The sequence below is a fragment of the Myotis lucifugus genome, unplaced genomic scaffold, assembly GCF_000147115.1.
Source record: "Myotis lucifugus unplaced genomic scaffold, Myoluc2.0 scaffold_5, whole genome shotgun sequence".
Lineage (NCBI taxonomy): Eukaryota > Metazoa > Chordata > Mammalia > Chiroptera > Vespertilionidae > Myotis > Myotis lucifugus.
The window spans coordinates 10,951,737-10,969,855 of record NW_005871053.1 but is presented as its reverse complement, the minus strand read 5'-3'; the positions used below and the strand labels follow the sequence as shown (position 1 = coordinate 10,969,855).

At 43.1% G+C, this 18,119-nt stretch overlaps 1 protein-coding gene across 1 annotated transcript in view; it reads left to right on the top strand.

Annotated features, from left to right (window-relative positions):
• GAD1 (glutamate decarboxylase 1) overlaps positions 1–14,877 on the top strand; it is a 43,063-nt gene extending 28,186 nt beyond the window's left edge. The window contains exons 8-17 of the mRNA XM_006083151.1: positions 565–680; positions 765–844; positions 1,068–1,122; positions 2,613–2,729; positions 3,862–3,926; positions 6,949–7,027; positions 8,304–8,453; positions 10,697–10,804; positions 12,564–12,653; positions 13,450–14,877. Coding sequence (XP_006083213.1) covers positions 565–680; positions 765–844; positions 1,068–1,122; positions 2,613–2,729; positions 3,862–3,926; positions 6,949–7,027; positions 8,304–8,453; positions 10,697–10,804; positions 12,564–12,653; positions 13,450–13,623 — 1,034 coding nt within the window. The 3' untranslated portion in view covers positions 13,624–14,877. The remainder of the gene's footprint in view (positions 1–564; positions 681–764; positions 845–1,067; positions 1,123–2,612; positions 2,730–3,861; positions 3,927–6,948; positions 7,028–8,303; positions 8,454–10,696; positions 10,805–12,563; positions 12,654–13,449) is intronic.
• The last annotated feature ends 3,242 nt before the right edge of the window (positions 14,878–18,119 follow it).

Below are 18,119 nucleotides of genomic sequence, written 5' to 3'. Positions count from 1 at the left end.
TGTACCTAGCTACCTGACTTCTCCTTGTGTCTTTATTTAAGTAAACACAAGTTTGGTTTTATTTTCATCAACTTAGAGCTCTCCCAAATGACTCAGTTGGGCTGTTCTTGGAAGAGTATCCAGGCAATGTCACCATTTCCTTCAGTAGGCTCCATAATTCTCTCTTTCTCTGTCTTTCTGACTCAGAGAACAAATTAATCTTCATTCAGTAAATAGATTGAGCAGAGAGCAGAAGCAGGGAAGTTGTAACTCGCCTCTCTCTTTACAGCCACGGCCACCTCTTATATTTCTGTCTAGGCTTCAGGTGGGGCAGGCACTGGAGTATGTGATGCACCTCCAACCAAATTGCCTAGATGGCTTTGGTAAGGAGTGTGACCACTATATTCCCTGGGCAAAGGGTCCGGAGGGAAGCCCTGGCAATAGGGAAGCCATCAAATCCTATCAGAATATTGTCCTTCCCCCTTTCTGACCTCCCTTGTCTCTTGAGACACCGGCTTAGCCTTTGCTGTTAGAAACAATAACGAAGGAGCTGCAACACCACCCAATGTGTCTGCTTGCCGATAGGGGGAGCCATATCCAACATGTACAGCATCATGGCAGCGCGCTACAAGTACTTCCCAGAAGTTAAGACAAAGGGCATGGCGGCCGTGCCCAACCTGGTCCTCTTCACCTCAGAACATGTGAGTCAGGTGCTCTTGCCCGTGGATTGTGGTGTTTTCCACGGGACTGTCGCACATCTAACCTCGAGCCTCTGTTTGTTGCAGAGCCACTACTCCATAAAAAAGGCTGGGGCTGCGCTTGGCTTTGGAACCGACAATGTGATTTTGATAAAGTGCAATGAAAGGTAGGCAGGGGAGAGTGACTATTAGGTTCTTGATGTATGAAATGTGTTCATCTGTTAAATTTGTTTTATTGTGCTTAAGGACTGACTCAGTACAGTGTGCCAAGCTGCTAATGGTCTGTTGAAAATATCCGATTAAATTACTTTTTGCTGCGGCTGAAGTTTTTTTCATGTGCAGTCTCATTGATTTTTCATTTTCATTTCTCTCCTTTTATAACAATTACAGGGGGAAGATAATTCCTGCTGATTTAGAGGCAAAAATTCTTGAAGCCAAGCAAAAGGTATATACTCTAGGGTACATCTAAACTCTGGCGAATACAAATTTTTAAAAATACCTTCTCTCTGCGGTAGACAGTAAAAATCTTTGATAGTATAAGATATTATTTTATTGTGTTTCTAAAATTCTATTCTTAGATATTTATTTATTTCCAACTTGTGAGATGATTTGGCTTTAACGCTGTGTCTGTACCATATGGGTTTTTTTGAAAAATGAAAATTTCAGACATTAAACCTCTTGTCCTATCTTAATTGTGCCAAATGATTGGTTTCATGTACTTCAATAAATCCACTACCCAAGCACCACAAAGATACAGCCTATTGTGGTTTTCACTTACTTCTTAGGTATAATCTCATTTAAACAAGTATCATTTTAGCTTAGGATTTCGTTTAACAAAGTACTTCCATGCCCTGCCAGGTGGACCATGATACTTGGTGAATCGGCCTCAGTCAAGTCTATTAAACAAACAAAACAAAATCTCATAGAACAGATGTATCCACAAGGCAGTGCCAGATAGCTGTCAAACCATTTCCCAACTCATTGTTTTGGTTACATTCTTGTGCCTCCTTCTCTGACTGTAGTTGTTTGCTGGGGTTTCGGTAGGGGATGGATGGAAATGTCACTAGGACTGAGCAAGGAGTAGAGGTGGAGCTGAGCTTCAATAACACGTAGGACTCACAGGTTTCCTCCAGTCTCTCTGACGCCACTTCCTTGTTTATTTCTTGTTCACTTCAACACATTTTACCACGTCCGCTATTAGTGAAACAGTGTATAGACTGGCTTTAAATAACCAAGCAGTGCTTCGGTGTTATTATTACATCAGTACACTTAGAATAACACAGCTTCTCAACTGTACAGTGTCCAGATGCTATTCAGAACTACCTGCCTAACACTTTAAACTTGTTATTTCTCTTCCCTGCTTTATTGTTCACCATAGACCAGTGGTTCTCAACCTTCTGGCCCTTTAAATACAGTTCCTCATGTTGTGACCCAACCATAAAATTATTTTCGTTGCTACTTCATAACTGTAATTTTGCTACTGTTATGAATCGTAATGTAAATATCTGATATGCAGGATGGTCGTAGGCGACCCCTGTGAAAGGGTCGTTCGACCACCAAAGGGGTCACGACCCACAGCTTGAGAACCGCTGCCATAGACCTTATCAATATCAGACTGTGTATTTTGCTTATTTGATTTTGTTTGCCCTCTGTCACTGTCCACTAGAACGTAACCTCCACGGGGACAAAAATCTTCGTCTCTTTTGCTCACTGCTGTGTTCCCTGCGTCTACAACAGGGCTTGGCACAAAAACATCGCTGAAAAACTATATGTTGAATAAATGAATGAATGAGTAAATGTACCAACGAAGAACTGCCAGATAGAGTGTCTGATACCACAGCCGATCTGTGAATAAATGCTACTGCAATTCATCTACCTCCTGTGGAAAGGAGAGAGGTTAAAGAGACTAATCAGCCTGTCCCTCTTGCCTTACAGGGATATGTTCCTCTTTACGTCAATGCAACTGCTGGCACGACTGTTTATGGAGCCTTTGATCCGATACAGGAGATTGCAGATATATGTGAGAAATATAACCTTTGGCTGCATGTCGATGTAAGTGCTGTAACTCACAGTGTGGCCCAGCCCATAGGGGTGGACGCGGTTCTGCTTTGTGATTTGCCTCAAGCTTCTCCCACTGCCCAGCTGGCTCTCTCTCCACACCACATTAGTTCCCTCCTCTCTGGCTCCGAGCCGACGTTCACCACTGGACACACCACAGGCCTGTGCATCCTCTGGGATTCATCCACCCCCAGTTGCTATCTCCTGGGATTCATTTTAGAATATGGTCTCTATCGCCTTCCCAGGTAGCTTTTGTCTGGACACATAGCTGCAGAGGGAAATATAACTGATTTCAGAGGGAAAAAACGTAAGATACAATGAAGAAAGTGGCCATGAATCTGCTAGCTGCCTTCAGTCGGCCATCTATGACACACTTTTCTAAAAAAAAAAAAATGCATATCGCATATCTGGTAGCTATAGGAAAAAGTAAGACAGTATATGGAAGGCGTTATCAGCGAAGAGATGTAGTCCCAAGTTTTCCCAGGAGCACAAAAGGTACATTGTTCACATGCATGACTGAGTGTATTTTTTTCTTTTTTCCTCGCTCCATTCTCTTATGGATATAACTTCTCACAACTGGACAGTTGGATAATCTGCGTTACTATTGAACAAATGACTGACAAAGGCTGTGTCCCAAGCTATTCAGTAAACTCACGCACCAGGGTACCCACAAAAGGTCTTCATGCTGCAGGAGCTGCGGTGGGACGTCCCAGCCCGGCAGGGCTGCTGCTTTCTGAGTTTGCAGAAGCCCTTAGACTCCTACCAGGGGCAGGATCTGATGGCAGGCGCCAGTCTGTGTCCCTCCCAGAGCCACCCTGGGGCTCACAGAGTGTCTCTGCCCTTCCGGCGTGCTCTAGGCCTTTGGGTCTTGGCACCACAGGCTCAGACCAGGTTTACCTGTGTCCCTCAGAGCTACTCCGACTTTAAGCTGGAGGAACTTTTGAAGACCTGACAAATGATGAATTACAACTGCCACTGGTTGAACGATCAGTGTGGGTTCCTTTTGTCAGAGAAGCTCATGTTTTTCACCATTTACTTTCTCATGTTTTAGTAGAGGTGTGGAGTGACTGGTTTGGATTCTTCAATGTCATGGCTCCCCCTCCCTCTCCTTTCTCTGTCCTCACAGGCTGCCTGGGGCGGTGGGCTGCTCATGTCCAGGAAGCACCGTCATAAACTCAGTGGCATAGAAAGGTAAGGGCCAGAGTTTGGGCCTCCTCCCATTCGGGCCATCAGACATGCTGTGCCGCTGAGTCTGCTCATGTCTCCAACATCTTACTTCAATCTGACTGAGCTCAGTTTTGCTCAATAGAGATTTATTGAGCAATGATGGTGTGCCAGGCACTGGGAGATCAGCTATGATTGATTTCTCAGTCAAATGAGTCCTCACCTCAATGAGTTTATAACTTAGAGAGAGAGAGACAAGTAAACAAATAGTTATAACCCAATGTGATAAGCACAATGAATGTGATTGCTAGGTGCTCGGGTAGAAGACGAGGAACCAAGCAGTGGGGAGTTTGGAGGCGAAATGAGAATTTACAAGGGTACATTTCACTCTTCTTTCTCATTGAGCTTACCGCTGCGAGAAGGGTGGGACACTTGGCTCATCCAACGTATGTATTTTCTCAGTCACCATTCAAGTTTGGTGGGTGTGCTCAGCTGAGTGTGATTTTGACCTGATGCCAATGTATTGATCCCAGTTGATCCCATTGATTCAGCAAATACTTATTGAGCACTTACCATGAGCCAGGAAGACATGGATGTGAATATCTGGTTGCCTGCCTCTAGTCTAGCCATGCATGGCACTTTCCTAAAAAGTGTGTATCTGCTACACGTAGGAAAACACGGCAACATATGGAACGTGTTATCAAATGAGAGGTTTACCCTCCTGAAGCTTATGTTCCAGGGGCTGGATGTTCATAAACAAAGATACTTCATCTATCTCAGAGGGAAAAAATAAAACAGTTAAATAACAGGGAGGGACAAGGCATGCTGTTCGAGGCAGTGTAGTCAGAGGCCTTTCTGAGGAGGTGACATTTCAGCAGATAAAGGGAGACAGGAAGCAAGGATACGAAGAAGAAAGGTGAGAAGGGCAGGTGCAAAGGCCCTGAGCAGGAATGTTCTTGGCAAGTTGGAGGACCATCAACGAGGCCAGTGAGGTTGGAGCAAAGTGCCAGGTGAGAGCAGACAAGGCTAGAGCGCGGACTGGGAGCGGCACCAGGGAGAGCGCACCAGTGGCTTCTCTCACAGAGGTTCTGTGACCTGTGCTGTGCCGCTTCCCTTCTGGGCCAGTGTCAAAGTGACCGGGACGGACTCTTTGCAGCATAGTTCCTTGACTCTGTAACTTGGAGGATAATATATTAAATATAGAAGAACCAGTCCAACTGTACTTTAGGTTTATCTGGCAATTTTTATTTTCCATCCTTGAGCGTAGGAACATTTTTCACTAGCCTTTTTCTTATCTAACGTTTTAGAGCATGTATGTCTTCTGAAGGAAATTGAATCCATATCATGTCTTATTATTTTCCATTTGTAGCAGCAAAGAGTCATTTACTTCAGACCTTTAGGACACTCAAAAAACCACTTAATTTAAGGCATTTTATGAAGTCTAAATATAATTTTGAATGGCTCAGGGAGGAGAGCTATGAGAAAATTGATTAAATATGGCTTGACTCACTGATGCATTTTAATGAGATAAGCACTTCGTCAACTTTCCTTAGAACTTCTCATGGGTCTCTTTCTCAAAGGTTTTCTTTCTTACCCACTTAGAACAACAGGACCTCAGGCCTTTCTCTCTTATCTTTGAAACACAGCGCACACCCTATCGTCACACATATACACCCTTTTCCCTCTAAAGGACCTAGGCAAGATGGAGAGGTTAAAAATTCACAGCAAGTGTTAGCTCTAGGGCAGCGGTTCTCAACCTGTGGGTCGCGACCCCTTCGGGGGTCAAACGACCCTTTCACAGGGGTTGCCTAAGACCATCGGAAAACACATATGTAATTACATATTGTTTTTGTGATTAATCACTATGCTTTAATTATGTTCAATTTGTAACAATGAAATTGGGGGTCACCACATGAGGAACTGTATTAAAGGGTCACAGCATTAGGAAGGTTAAGAACCACTGCTGTAGGGAGAGAGTCAGTGTATTTCGGAGCCAATTGCTCTGTTTGGGGAGAACATCCTTAACATATGAAAGCGTCTCAGAGCCCAGCTGTGGGCCAGGCCATAGGGAAGGAGTCTGTAAACCACCGAAGCGAGTTACCCAAGTTGTAGTCATCATACAGTATACTTAGTCCTTTCCGTAATGTCCTAGCTAGTGTGCTGCTCACTAACAGAGTGATGCGGTTGCTAGGAGACCATGCTTGTTAAGCTATCATTGCGGCCTAAACTGGCAATGTCATGTTCATTTAGCATTTGAACAAAGCTGCTACATAGTCAAAGTCTGGGGCTGCCTAATTGATCCTTGCTTTTAAGTGTCACTCCACTCACTACCTCATAAGTAGGTAGATCAGCATGGCCAGCCCATTTTATAAATAAGAACCAAAGGCTGAAGCAGCCAGAGTCTGTGGCTGAGAGGGAGGCAGGCTGCAGAAGGGTTAGGAACACTGGCTGTGCAATTAGACTCCCTGGACTTGAATCTTGGCTCCAACACTTCCTAGCTCTGTGCTTTTGGGTGATGTATTTAACCTATTTGTGCCTTAGTTTCTCCATCTAAAATAGACAGTAGTTCTTACATCATAGGGTTGTTATGAGAATTAAGTATTCCAGGCACAGTTATTAGCAATATGTATTTATTAACTCATTTTCTCCTTCAATTCTGTGACACATACCCCCCATTTTACAGATGAGGAAACTGAGGCACAGAGGAGTTATGTAACTTGCCCAAACTAGCAAATATCAGAGCCAGGATTCAGATTCGGACAGTTTGGCTCCGAAGTCCGGAGTTTCGAACCATGACACCACACTGGCATAACGCCTGCAAAGCTCCCACGGTAATAGGACACGCAGCAAGTTCTTCACGAACGTTAGCCGTTATGAATAGGAGTTGTTTAGAAGAGGGAATCTGCCCCTTAGTCCCTGAGACTGCCTGCAAAACAGTTGTTTACCACTAGGCGTCGAAAACGTGGGCTGCCTAGGGTGGTGTTTTCCTTAAGAGGACAGTCTCTTGCTGATGCCTGCACCTTCTCAGAGTGTCACATGCTTCTTGCAGGGCCAGCTCGGTGACCTGGAACCCTCACAAGATGATGGGCGTGCTGCTGCAGTGCTCCGCCATCCTCGTCAAGGAGAAGGTCTGTACTCCCTCCAGAGATGAGCTGGTGGCCTGCACACCCTTTATTAAAGTTTAGAAGGCACAAGAAGAGAAAGGCATGGGGTCTTGATACAGTACTCGGTGACAAGCTCACACGATGACTGCCCCGTGAGGACCGCCATTGCTGCTCTTCCCTGCCTTTATCTGTTAGTCTTCAGCTAATCTCCTGCCTCCTCTAGGCTCCTGCCTTCCACTGTCCTTCCTTGTTCAGGGCTCAGGGCCCTGTCAGTGACAGGAACTCTAAGGGCATTATTTCATTTCACATTCCTTCATGTTTATACAAACAAAGTGAGAGCAATTGGAACCTGAGTGAGGGCAACAAAGTGGTCACTGGAACATTCTTGAAATTCTTAGCTTGAATTTGTGGCCTCAGGAGCTGAGATACAGATGACCTTTACATATTTACAAATGTCAACTCGGAGTAATGAGGACTGTTGACCAAAAGCTTCTGTAAATGAGTTAGTAGCGGATTCCTTTCCAGAAGCATCTGATAACAGCAGCCTGCCCTTGAAGGGAAATTTTTGCACACTGAGGCAACCCAAAGAATCTGTCCCCAACCTCTAGGAGCCAGAACCCGCATGCGCGCTTTACTCCACCCCTCAGAGAGCCTCTAACTGCATAGCACAGCCGTGGGCAAACTACGGCCAGTTTGAAATGAATAAAACTAAAAAAAAAAAAAAAAGACCGTACCCTTTTATGTAATGATGTTTACTTTGAATTTATATTAGTTCACACAAACACTCCATCCATGCTTTTGTTCCGGCCCTCCGGTCCAGTTTAAGAACCCATTGTGGCCCTCGAGTCAAAAAGTTTGCCCACCCCTGGCATAGCACATCCTGGAAAAGATCAGAGGACTTTCTAGGGGATGCTTTTGGGGAGGAACGTTCTTCCCAACATGAGACTGTCCACCCACTGCAGGAAGTTTCTATCCCCTGCCCACTGAATGCCATAGCACTTCCCAGACTTTGAAACAACCCAAAACACCCACACGTATTTCCAAATGTCCCTTAGAGGGACAGTGGGGTCCTTGGGTTGGCATCTGAGATGAAAGATTATTTTCTAATGAGAGTGACAGAGGGAAAGGGCCGAAGGTTTTCCCAAGAGTGGTTTTAGAGAAGGACGAGAGAACAAGTGCAAGAGCTCATAAGACATCAGAAAGGATGCCTGTGACCCCTAGTCCTGCCAGCCCCGCTCCAAAGCCACCACATCTCTGACCTGCGGGTACAGATTCATGCCTGTCTTGAATTGCATGATAGGGGATACTCCAAGGATGCAACCAGATGTGTGCAGGCTACCTCTTCCAGCCAGACAAGCAATATGATGTCTCCTATGACACCGGGGACAAGGCAATTCAGTGTGGCCGTCACGTGGACATTTTCAAGTTCTGGCTGATGTGGAAAGCAAAGGTAAGAAAAAGGGAATTCAGGAAATAGAGCAGAAATGTAATTTGCACAGACTGGCAAAAGAGAGGCAAAATTGTATCACAGATAACTCACTATGTGTTCAATCAATATCCAGATAATTGAGTTAACTGTATTTTTTTTGCGAATGAAGTCACTGTCTTTCTCATGTCAAATTCTCCCTTCCTCCATTCAATCTCCTCAGTTTGAATTAGCATGAAGTTTTTTTTATAACTTTCTCTTATAACAACTAAAAATGATGCTAAGATAAAGACTTCGACAGCAATCCTTAGGGATGCTGAAGTTATTTAGTGTAGATATAGAAAGAGATAAAGATAAAATTACTGCATTGATGTGAACAGAACCCTGAATGCCTTTATAAGGTCTCCAATCATGGGATATATTCAATGAACATATCAAAACAAATGAACAAAACAGAACAATTTTGGGTTTTTTTATTATTGATTTTCACAGAGGAAGAGAGATAGAAACATCAGTGATTAGAGAGAATCATTGATTAGCTGCCTCCTGCACGTCCCCCACTGGGGATTGAGCCCGAAACCTGGATATGTGCCTTTGACCAGAATCGAACCTGGGACCCTTCAGTCCATAGGCCAACACTCTATCCACTGAGCCAAACCAGCTAGGGCAAAGCAGAACAGTTTTAAGATCTGTTTAAATATGGCTTTCTCATTATTTGTACTCGATACACTATTCTGGAAAATACATACTTATTCCAAGAAATCCTACTGCTAGACTGAATGCAGGATCTGCACTCATCAGCCATTCAGGTTACATTTCTGTGTCTATATATATATTTAAAAAAAGCAAACTATTGGAATTTCCCCCAAAATATGGGTAAGGGGAGAGGATTACTGTTTAACTATTTGTTTCAAAAGTGCTTTTATGCAATCAAGAAAAGGCAATTTTTATTTTACAGCTGTATACTGTATCTATAATTTTTATTTACCTACTGTAAATTAACTTTACTAACTTCCATGATTTAAGATTGGGTCTACCTAATACCAAAACAAGGCTTTCCAGTGAAATATCTAGTCACGTATTTCCTCTGTAGGAAGAATTTGACAAGATTCTTAGTTTTTCCCCCTGATGTGGCCATTGTGTCTTAATATATAAGTAGTCTGAATTTTATGTCTACCACAAAGAAATTATAAGTATTTTAAACATACAAATAGCCATAAGCAACAAGAGAAAGAGCCCTATCATTTAGAAATATAATAACCACACTGTCTCAGTAATTTGCTTATTTGTTTTACCTAAAAATAACCCCTTGAGCCATCTGCTGGAAGTTTGGCTCCTTGTGAATCGGTTGCTGAGGGGGGGCCCCTGGTGCAGGCTTGCTTCCCAAGTGGAAAGTGGCCTGGCCAGGGTGTACGCCTAGCAGTGACTGCTGCTTTGCCAGTGTTGGACCTCGCCCAGGCCCATTAGCAATCCACAAGCCAGCCTGTGCATCTGCTCTTGTTAACACTGACCCGCTGAACAGCCTCCACACTGCTGTTATTAATCAGCCATGCTGGCTTTTGAAACTCATGCTCAACCAGTTCGTCAATAGTTGGAGCTATTGCAATCTAGGGCATGTACTGAGACCAGTGGCTTCCCCATCTGCCTGCCTGTCAGCACAAAGGATGATTCTGTGCTGTGGAAGGTAGCCTGCCTGGGAGCGTGGGGACATGTTGTGACCAGGACTCACTGCTGGGGAGGGTGGGTCTAAAGCAATGCTTCTCAAACTGTGGTGAAGAGCCAGTTACAATAGAGATGAATTGCTAGAAAAAAAACGAAATGAAAAACATCCAAGGTATAAACGCCAATTTTTAAAATTAGATTCAGTAGACATTGAAATTATTCTGTCACATTGCTATAAAAGTTTCTTATTGCGAAATCTCAATTTCTGTACTCATTTTATCATGGGCCGGTTACAGTTTATAAACTGAGTAGCAGTATCATAAAGCAAACCAGAAAATAGACTTCAGGTCCAGGCTGTGAATAACTAGCAGGAGCTAAGAGCCCTGTTGAGAATTACTGCCCAGAGACTAGAGAGCCTTCGAAAGAGAGCAGGCACACTTCGCTTGAGCTGCGAAGAGGCTGTGCACAGTCAGATGCTGCTTCCTGTCCATCTCCGAGGATAGTCTCATGTCCATTTCCAGTAGACAAGGACAGCATGGCCTTCTCAAATGCCCATTACCAGTGGAAATACAACCTCTCACCAATAAACTCGATTTTTCTTTCAGGGAACAGTGGGATTTGAAAATCAGATCAACAAATGCTTGGAACTGGCTGAATACCTCTATGCCAAAATTAAAAACAGAGAAGAATTTGAGATGGTTTTCAATGGTGAGGTAAGTTGTCATCATGGACTAGTTGTCATCATGGACTAGAAAATCTGTCGAGGGAAGCTCCTAAAACCATATTTTCTAACATTGTTAAAAGCTGTTTCAGAATTATCATTCTCATGCACTATTCATTTAATTCTCTCTGTGTCCATGAACTTTTCTTCCAGTAGTGTTGGGATGACTTTTCCCCTTCACCTCTTTGCAGACAAGAGGTCTTTCCTTGGCAGGTCTGAATCCTTTATCATAAACTAATGTTCCGGTGCACGGATTCGTGTACATTGAAAGGAAATTAATTAGAAGAAATTTTTTTAAATATGTTTTATTGATTTTTTTACAGAGAGGAAGGGAGATGGATAGAGAGTTAGAAACATCAATCAGCTGCCTCCTGCACACCTCCTACTGGGGATGTGCCTGCAACCAAGGTAAATGCCCTTGACCGGAATTGAACCTGGGACCTTTCAGTCCACAGGCCGACGCTCTATCCACTGAGCCAAACTGGTTAGGGCTAGAAGAAATATTTTAATATCACTATTTGCCCTTTCTCTATAATAGAAGCATCAACCAAATTCACGATCAACCGTGACAGATCGAAACACACGCATGCAATTGGCGCCAGTGAGAGCTTTATATGTATCGCGCATGTGCGAGTCAGCTTAGCCTTTTATATATATAGATTATTTCTCAGTTCCAAGAAGCTTATAGGATGGGTATTTGCTTGATTCCCAAGACAGGTTCTAAAGTGAAGTTCTACTTTACATAGATTCATTATGAGGAGAGCAAGGTACAATCGTGTCTGCCCTGAGTTCATATCTACATGGTACATAATGAAGTACTGAGTGCCCGCTGTGTGAAAGTTTGGCTCCTCGTGAATTGGATGCCCCATGCCAGGAGCTGAGTTATATAGCAGTGACCAAAAAATATACTGTTGCTGCCCTAACGGAGCTGGCAATTGGCTAAAGAACGTTTCCATCGCTGAATAGGAGCCAGTGTTGAATAAAAGAAAATCCACTCATAGCCCAATATAATATAACACCACCTACATTCAGCTTAGCCAATTTATTAGGCAGTCTAGACGAATAGGAGCACGCCGGCGCATCACCAAATGAGGAAGAAAGAGGCCTGTCGGCATGGGGGAGGGGGATCTGAGCAGTTCAAATCAACGGGACAGTGCTCATGCCCTTCACCCATGCGACCTCACTCTGATCATTTACACTATTTTAAATATTCTGTTAGCCGCTTTAAGACAAATGTGATGTCTCAAGCCAGTCAGAGGCAGGCACAATGACGGCAAACAGCAACTAGGAAGGAAACTGAAAAACTGTAGCAAGAATATGGAAGAACTGAAAAGCATAGGAGTCTTTAAGGGAGGGACACTAAAGAGTTCTAGGCATCACAGTTAGCCCTGTCTTACAGGTTAGAACCAGTATTAATGTTCTTTATGATAACCCTGAGTCATCAAGAAAAGATTCAGTATCAGTATAGTAAGCTCAAAAAAACATTCACTTATCAATAAAATAGTGTTTTGAGCATCTTTGAGATATGAGGCACTACAAAATGGCAAATGGATAGTACCCTTTCTTAAAACTACCCAAATGTAATTATTTTTTAACATTTCACTGCTTTTTCTTGTTTTGTTTTTTGGTGGGTTTTTCTGGTTGGGGAGAATTCCACCACAGGCCCATAGGGGTTTGGCAGAAGCCTTCTCTCAAGTTCTCACAATTTCTGTTTTGTTTGTATGTTTGCTTGTTTGCGAACATCTCTGCAGCCTGAGCACACAAATGTCTGTTTCTGGTACATCCCACAAAGCCTCCGGAGCATGCCGGACAGCCCTGAGCGGCGGGAAAGACTCCACAAGGTACGGCTCTCTGCTTTGCCTCATCTCACCCTTTGCATTTCTCTGGTGGGTCGGAATAGCCTTACTCTAATGTGCCTTCTAATGGGGGAGAAATAAAATTAAAGACTTGGGCTGGTGGGGAGCCATCCTGTTACATTCTACTTGGGTCTGGGTTGTCCCCTTGCTGTGGTTCAGATACAACAGGAACCTCCGTATTCCTGTCTGAGGTTGGTGTTCTTCATCGAGAAGGGGCCGTATGCAGGGCAATTGAATCCTATGCATATTCGTAGGAACGTCCATATTCAACTATGTCTGTTACCATATCTGCTGCTAAATTCAAGGCTACTCTAATGCTGATTCATTCTGGTTGTTGATTCTATATCTAGTTTGCATATGATTGATACTTGTTGGTATATTTCTTTTATATACCAACCATCCAGCCATTCAACAAATACTCATCTGTGCCAGTCTGTGTGCCAGGCAGGATCTTGGGCTCTGGATTATACAGAAGCCTTAATTTGTGTAGTTGCCCATAAGAGGTTTTTTTGTTTGTTTTTTATTTTGATTTTATTATCATTGCTCTATGACTGACTTTCAAAATTTCTGAGGGAATGTATGACTGGGTAGACGCGAATGGTCATTAGATCTTAGCCACTGAAGAAACCGAGATATAAAATATTTCTTTGTCTTTATGTCAGTGTAAACACAAAGGGTGAAAAGCAAACTGCTCCTTTATTCCCAGCCAAGAAACTGGTTGCACTGGTAAGAAGAGTGGTGTTAATATCAGCCTTGAGTTTCGTTTTGTTTCCATCACAAGGTGGCTCCCAAAATCAAAGCCCTGATGATGGAGTCTGGCACGACCATGGTTGGCTACCAGCCTCAGGGGGACAAGGCCAACTTCTTCCGGATGGTCATCTCGAACCCGGCCGCCACCCAGTCTGACATCGACTTCCTCATTGAGGAGATCGAGAGACTGGGCCAGGATCTGTAGCCGCCCGTAGAACACGAGGCCATGGGGATTCCCGTTCCCCTCTGGCACGCTAGAGCCTCCTCGGCAAGTTGCTAAAACAATAGGCCATTTCACTGAGGGAAAATATATTATCTTGAATACTGTTAAACCCTTACTTAAGCTTGTGATAGTTAGCAGGAAATAATGTTCTTTTTAAAAAGTTGCACATTAGGAACACAGTATATATGTACAGTTATATATACCTCTCTCTATATATATATATGTATGTATGTATAGCGAGTGGATGTTAGTAATAGATCACAGCATGTTCCTACTCCAAGACAATTAACTTTACCTGACGGGCCAAATATGCTGCAAACCAGCTCGCCCAACAACCCCAGGAAAGATGTTCCTCCAGATGTTGTGTTGTAGGGACCAAGGGAAATCCTGTGAGCAGGAGTTGACCTTGTGTCATTGTTTTCCCCACCTAAAGTGATGACGGATGAGAAAAAGCACCGCTCGGTGACAAGAGTCACACCCTCCCCATTAGTATCTGGTTAAGGAAAAATAGTAGCAGAGTCATTGTTCCAGGTGTGCTGTTGCTGTATTTTTAGAAATTCATTTGTGTAGATTGTGCATATCTCTGTTGTCTGACCTTGGGGCGGAGGAAAAACACATGTAATGATCTAAATGACTGTTTAATTGTAGGTATATGAGATATTTGCTTATTTATATTCAGAGATTTACCATGTTAAAGAGGTGTCTTGTATTTTCTTCCCATTCGTAATGTATCTTATTTATATATAAATGCAGTAAGTTCTGAAAACTGTTCATGGTATTTTCGTGCATTTGTGAGCCAAAGAGAAAAGATTAAAATGAGTGAGACTTGTACTTATATAAGAGTGCCCTTAAATGATTTAAGCCTAAGTTCACTGTCTGTAAGAGAATTCTGATACTGTACATAGAGCCGTATATATGGAAATCCCATCACTTACACAGCATCTGCTCTTCTGTTACCCTCTCTGTCTGGCTGTATGTCAGTGTGCCCAATGCTTTTCTAGTAACTGTTGGATAATAACTAGATCTCCTGTAATTTTGTAGTCGTTCGTGACCAATCCCTGTGACTTGCTTAGCTCAAACCTAAGGCAACATTTCCGAAGACCTTCTGAAGATCTCAGCGAAATGGACCAGCCTCACCTCTGTTTCTGAGGAAAGGAAATTCACACTGTGCATTTTAGAGTATGCAAGAAGAATATAAACAAATAAAAATACTCTCCATGGAGAACTGAAACAAAATTTTCTTCCCGTTTGTTTTCATGTAGAAAGAGAGATTTCCAATTATAGTTACTTGGTCACCACGGCCCATTCACTGTCCACTAGCTGACTTTAGGTGGTACTCAGTACCCTTACTAAGCTGGGACTCAACCTACTGTCATAGGTTCCGAGAGCTATTTCTATAAAATCATTATGATAGTATTTTTTTTTAATTTTCAGTTTAAGCCTGGAGGGGAAAAAGCCATCTCTTTCTCATCTTCCTATTTGCATCTTGGAGTTCCAATCATTCAGTCACTCAACAAATGTTTCCTCCTCTGTACCAGGCACTGTTCTAGCACAAATTTCCCTGCCAGGGGATCTTATGTCCTTTGGTGTCCTTGCAAGACTATAGAATCGCACCTTCCTGCTGCTTATGCTTGTACAGTGGTTCCAGTTCACTTCCCAGGAAATACGTTTTGATACTGGCTCATTTGGAAATAGGGCCCATTTTCTTTTTTTAAATATATATTTTTATTGATTTCAGAGAGGAAGGGAGAGAGAGATAGAAACACCAATGATGAGAGAGGATCATTGATTGGCTGCCTCCTATACACCCCCTACTGGGGATCAAGTCCACAACCCTGGGCATGTGCCCTTGACTGGAATGGAACCCAGGACTCTTTTTTTTAAAAAATATATTTTATTGATTTTTTACAGAGAGGAAGGGAGAGGGATAGAGAGTTAGAAACATCGATGAGAGAGAAACATCGATGAGCTGCCTCCTGCACACCCCCCACTGGGGAAGTGCCCACAACCAAGGTACATGCCCTTGACTGGAATCAAACCTGGGACCCTTCAGTCCACAGGCCGACGCTCTATCCACTGAGCCAAACTGGTCAGGGCAAACCCAGGACTCTTCAGTCCACAGGCCCATGCTCTATCCTCTGAGCCAAACCAGCTAGGCGAGGGCCCATTATCTGATATTCTATTAAGCTGTAATATTCTATCTCAGCCCTAGCTGGTTTGGCTCAGTGATAAAGAGTCGGCCTGCAGACTGAAGGGTCCAGGTTTGATTCTGGTCAAGAGCACATGTCCAGGTTTCGGGCTTGAACCTCAGTAGGGGGCGTGCAGGAGGCAGCCTATCAATGATTCTCATCATTGATGTTTCTATCTCTCACTCTCCCTTCCTCTCTGAAATCAATAAAAATAAAAAATAAAAATGCTCATTTAAAAAAGAGTATTTCACTTGTTTGGGAACACAAGGAGATCCCTATTTAGTTCATATAGGGATTGGATAACAGTCACTTGCAATTAGCATACTGATTGCATATGTAACCATTGTACTAAACAAACTAGACTCTATAGCAGCGGTTCTCAACCTGTGGGTCGCGACCCCTTTGGTGGTCAAACGACCCTTTCACAGGGGTCACCTAAGACCATCCTGCATATCAGATATTTACATTATGATTCATAACAGTAGCAACATTACAGTTATGAAGTAGCAACGAAAATAATTTTATGGTTGGGGGTCACCACAACATGAGGAACTGTATTTAAAGGGCCAGAAGGTTGAGAACACTGCTCGATAGGGAGGTGATCATCAAAAGTCACTTTATTTTTTCTCACTGTTCCTTCAGATCCCCTCTGTAGGCTAATTCTTTTCACACCCCTATTTGAATTCAGACCAATCTCATAGCTTTTCTGACTTCTCAGTCACAGGGACAGTCTCATTTTAGCAACTAAATGTCCAGCTCAGTGTAGTAAGCAAATCTCCACATTCTTACACAGTATATAGTTTCTCCTCTCCCTTCGTCTGGGTCTGTTTCTGACTGCAATCCCAAGTGGCAGGGAGAGCAAGGCTGGTGGTGGGGTGAAGTCAGGTTCTTTTTTTCACTTTTCAGCTCATCACTACTTCCTAGCTACTGTATTTCCTTATCCAGGGCCCGGCCTAGCAGGGAAGGGGTTAAAGTAACAAAGACACAATCTTAGGTAGCTGTGAAATTGTCATCTGGCATCTGGGCCCATGGTCCATGATATTTTTTTTCCATAGGACAATTTTTTTGGGGGGGATGGGGATTTTTTTATTAAGGTAAAATTAAGATACAGTAAAAATTTACTCATGTGTAGTGTGTATAATGTTCTCTGAGATTTTTCCCTTTTTATTGAATTTATTGGGGTGACACTGGTTAACAAAATTATACAGATTTCAGGTGCACAGTTCCACAACACATCATCTGTACACTGTATTGTGTGTTCACCACCCAAGTCAAGTCTCTGTCCATCACCATTTATCCCTCCATACCTTTACCTCTCCCCACCCCCCACCCCCCACCCCTCAGCAATTACTGTTCTCCTTGCCCATGAGATATTTTTTCCATGGGACAATTTTTTGGAGAAAATGGGGATTTTTTTTAATTAAAGATAAAATTAAGATACAGTAAAATTTACTCATTTTAGTATACTGTGTATAGTGTTCTATGAGTTTTGGCAAACCTATTCAGTCACATAACTATCAACACAGTCAAGGTTTAGAACAGTTCTATCACACCAATAAATTCCCCCCACATCTCTTTGTATGTAACACCACTCCCAGTCCCCAATTCCTGGAAACCTCTGATTTGTTTTCTGCCCCTCAAATTTTGCTTGTCCTACCATGTATGTGAAATCATATCATATGTAGCCTTTGAGTCTAACTTCTTTTACTTGACACAATGCATTTGAAATTCATCACTATTATTGTCTGTGTCAGTTGTTCATTCCTTGTATTACTGCCCAGTATTCCATTTGTATGGCTGCACCACACTTTGTTTATCCATTCTCTAGTACAGGGAAATTTGGATTGTTTGTGGGTTTTGGCAAATAAACATTAGTGTGCATATTTTTGTGTGAAGATAGGTTTTCATTTAAGTTGGGTAAGGACCTATGTGTAGAATTGCTAAATTGTATGGTAAGGGTATAAGTATATGTTTTTATTGACTTGAGGGAGGGAGAGAGGGAGAGAGGGAGAGAGGGAGGAGGGAGAGGGAGAGGGAGAGGGAGAGGGAGAGAGAGAGGGAGAGAGAGAGAGAGAGAGAGAGAGAGAGAGAGAGAGAAGAAGAAGAAGAAGAAGAAGAAGAAGAAGAAGAAGAAGAAGAGCCGAAACCGGTTTGGCTCAGTGGATAGAGCGTCGGCCTGCGGACTGAGGGGTCCCGGGTTCGATTCCGGTCAAGGGCATGTACCTGGGTTGCGGGCACATCCCCAGTAGGAGATGTGCAGGAGGCAGCTGATCGATGTTTCTCTCTCAT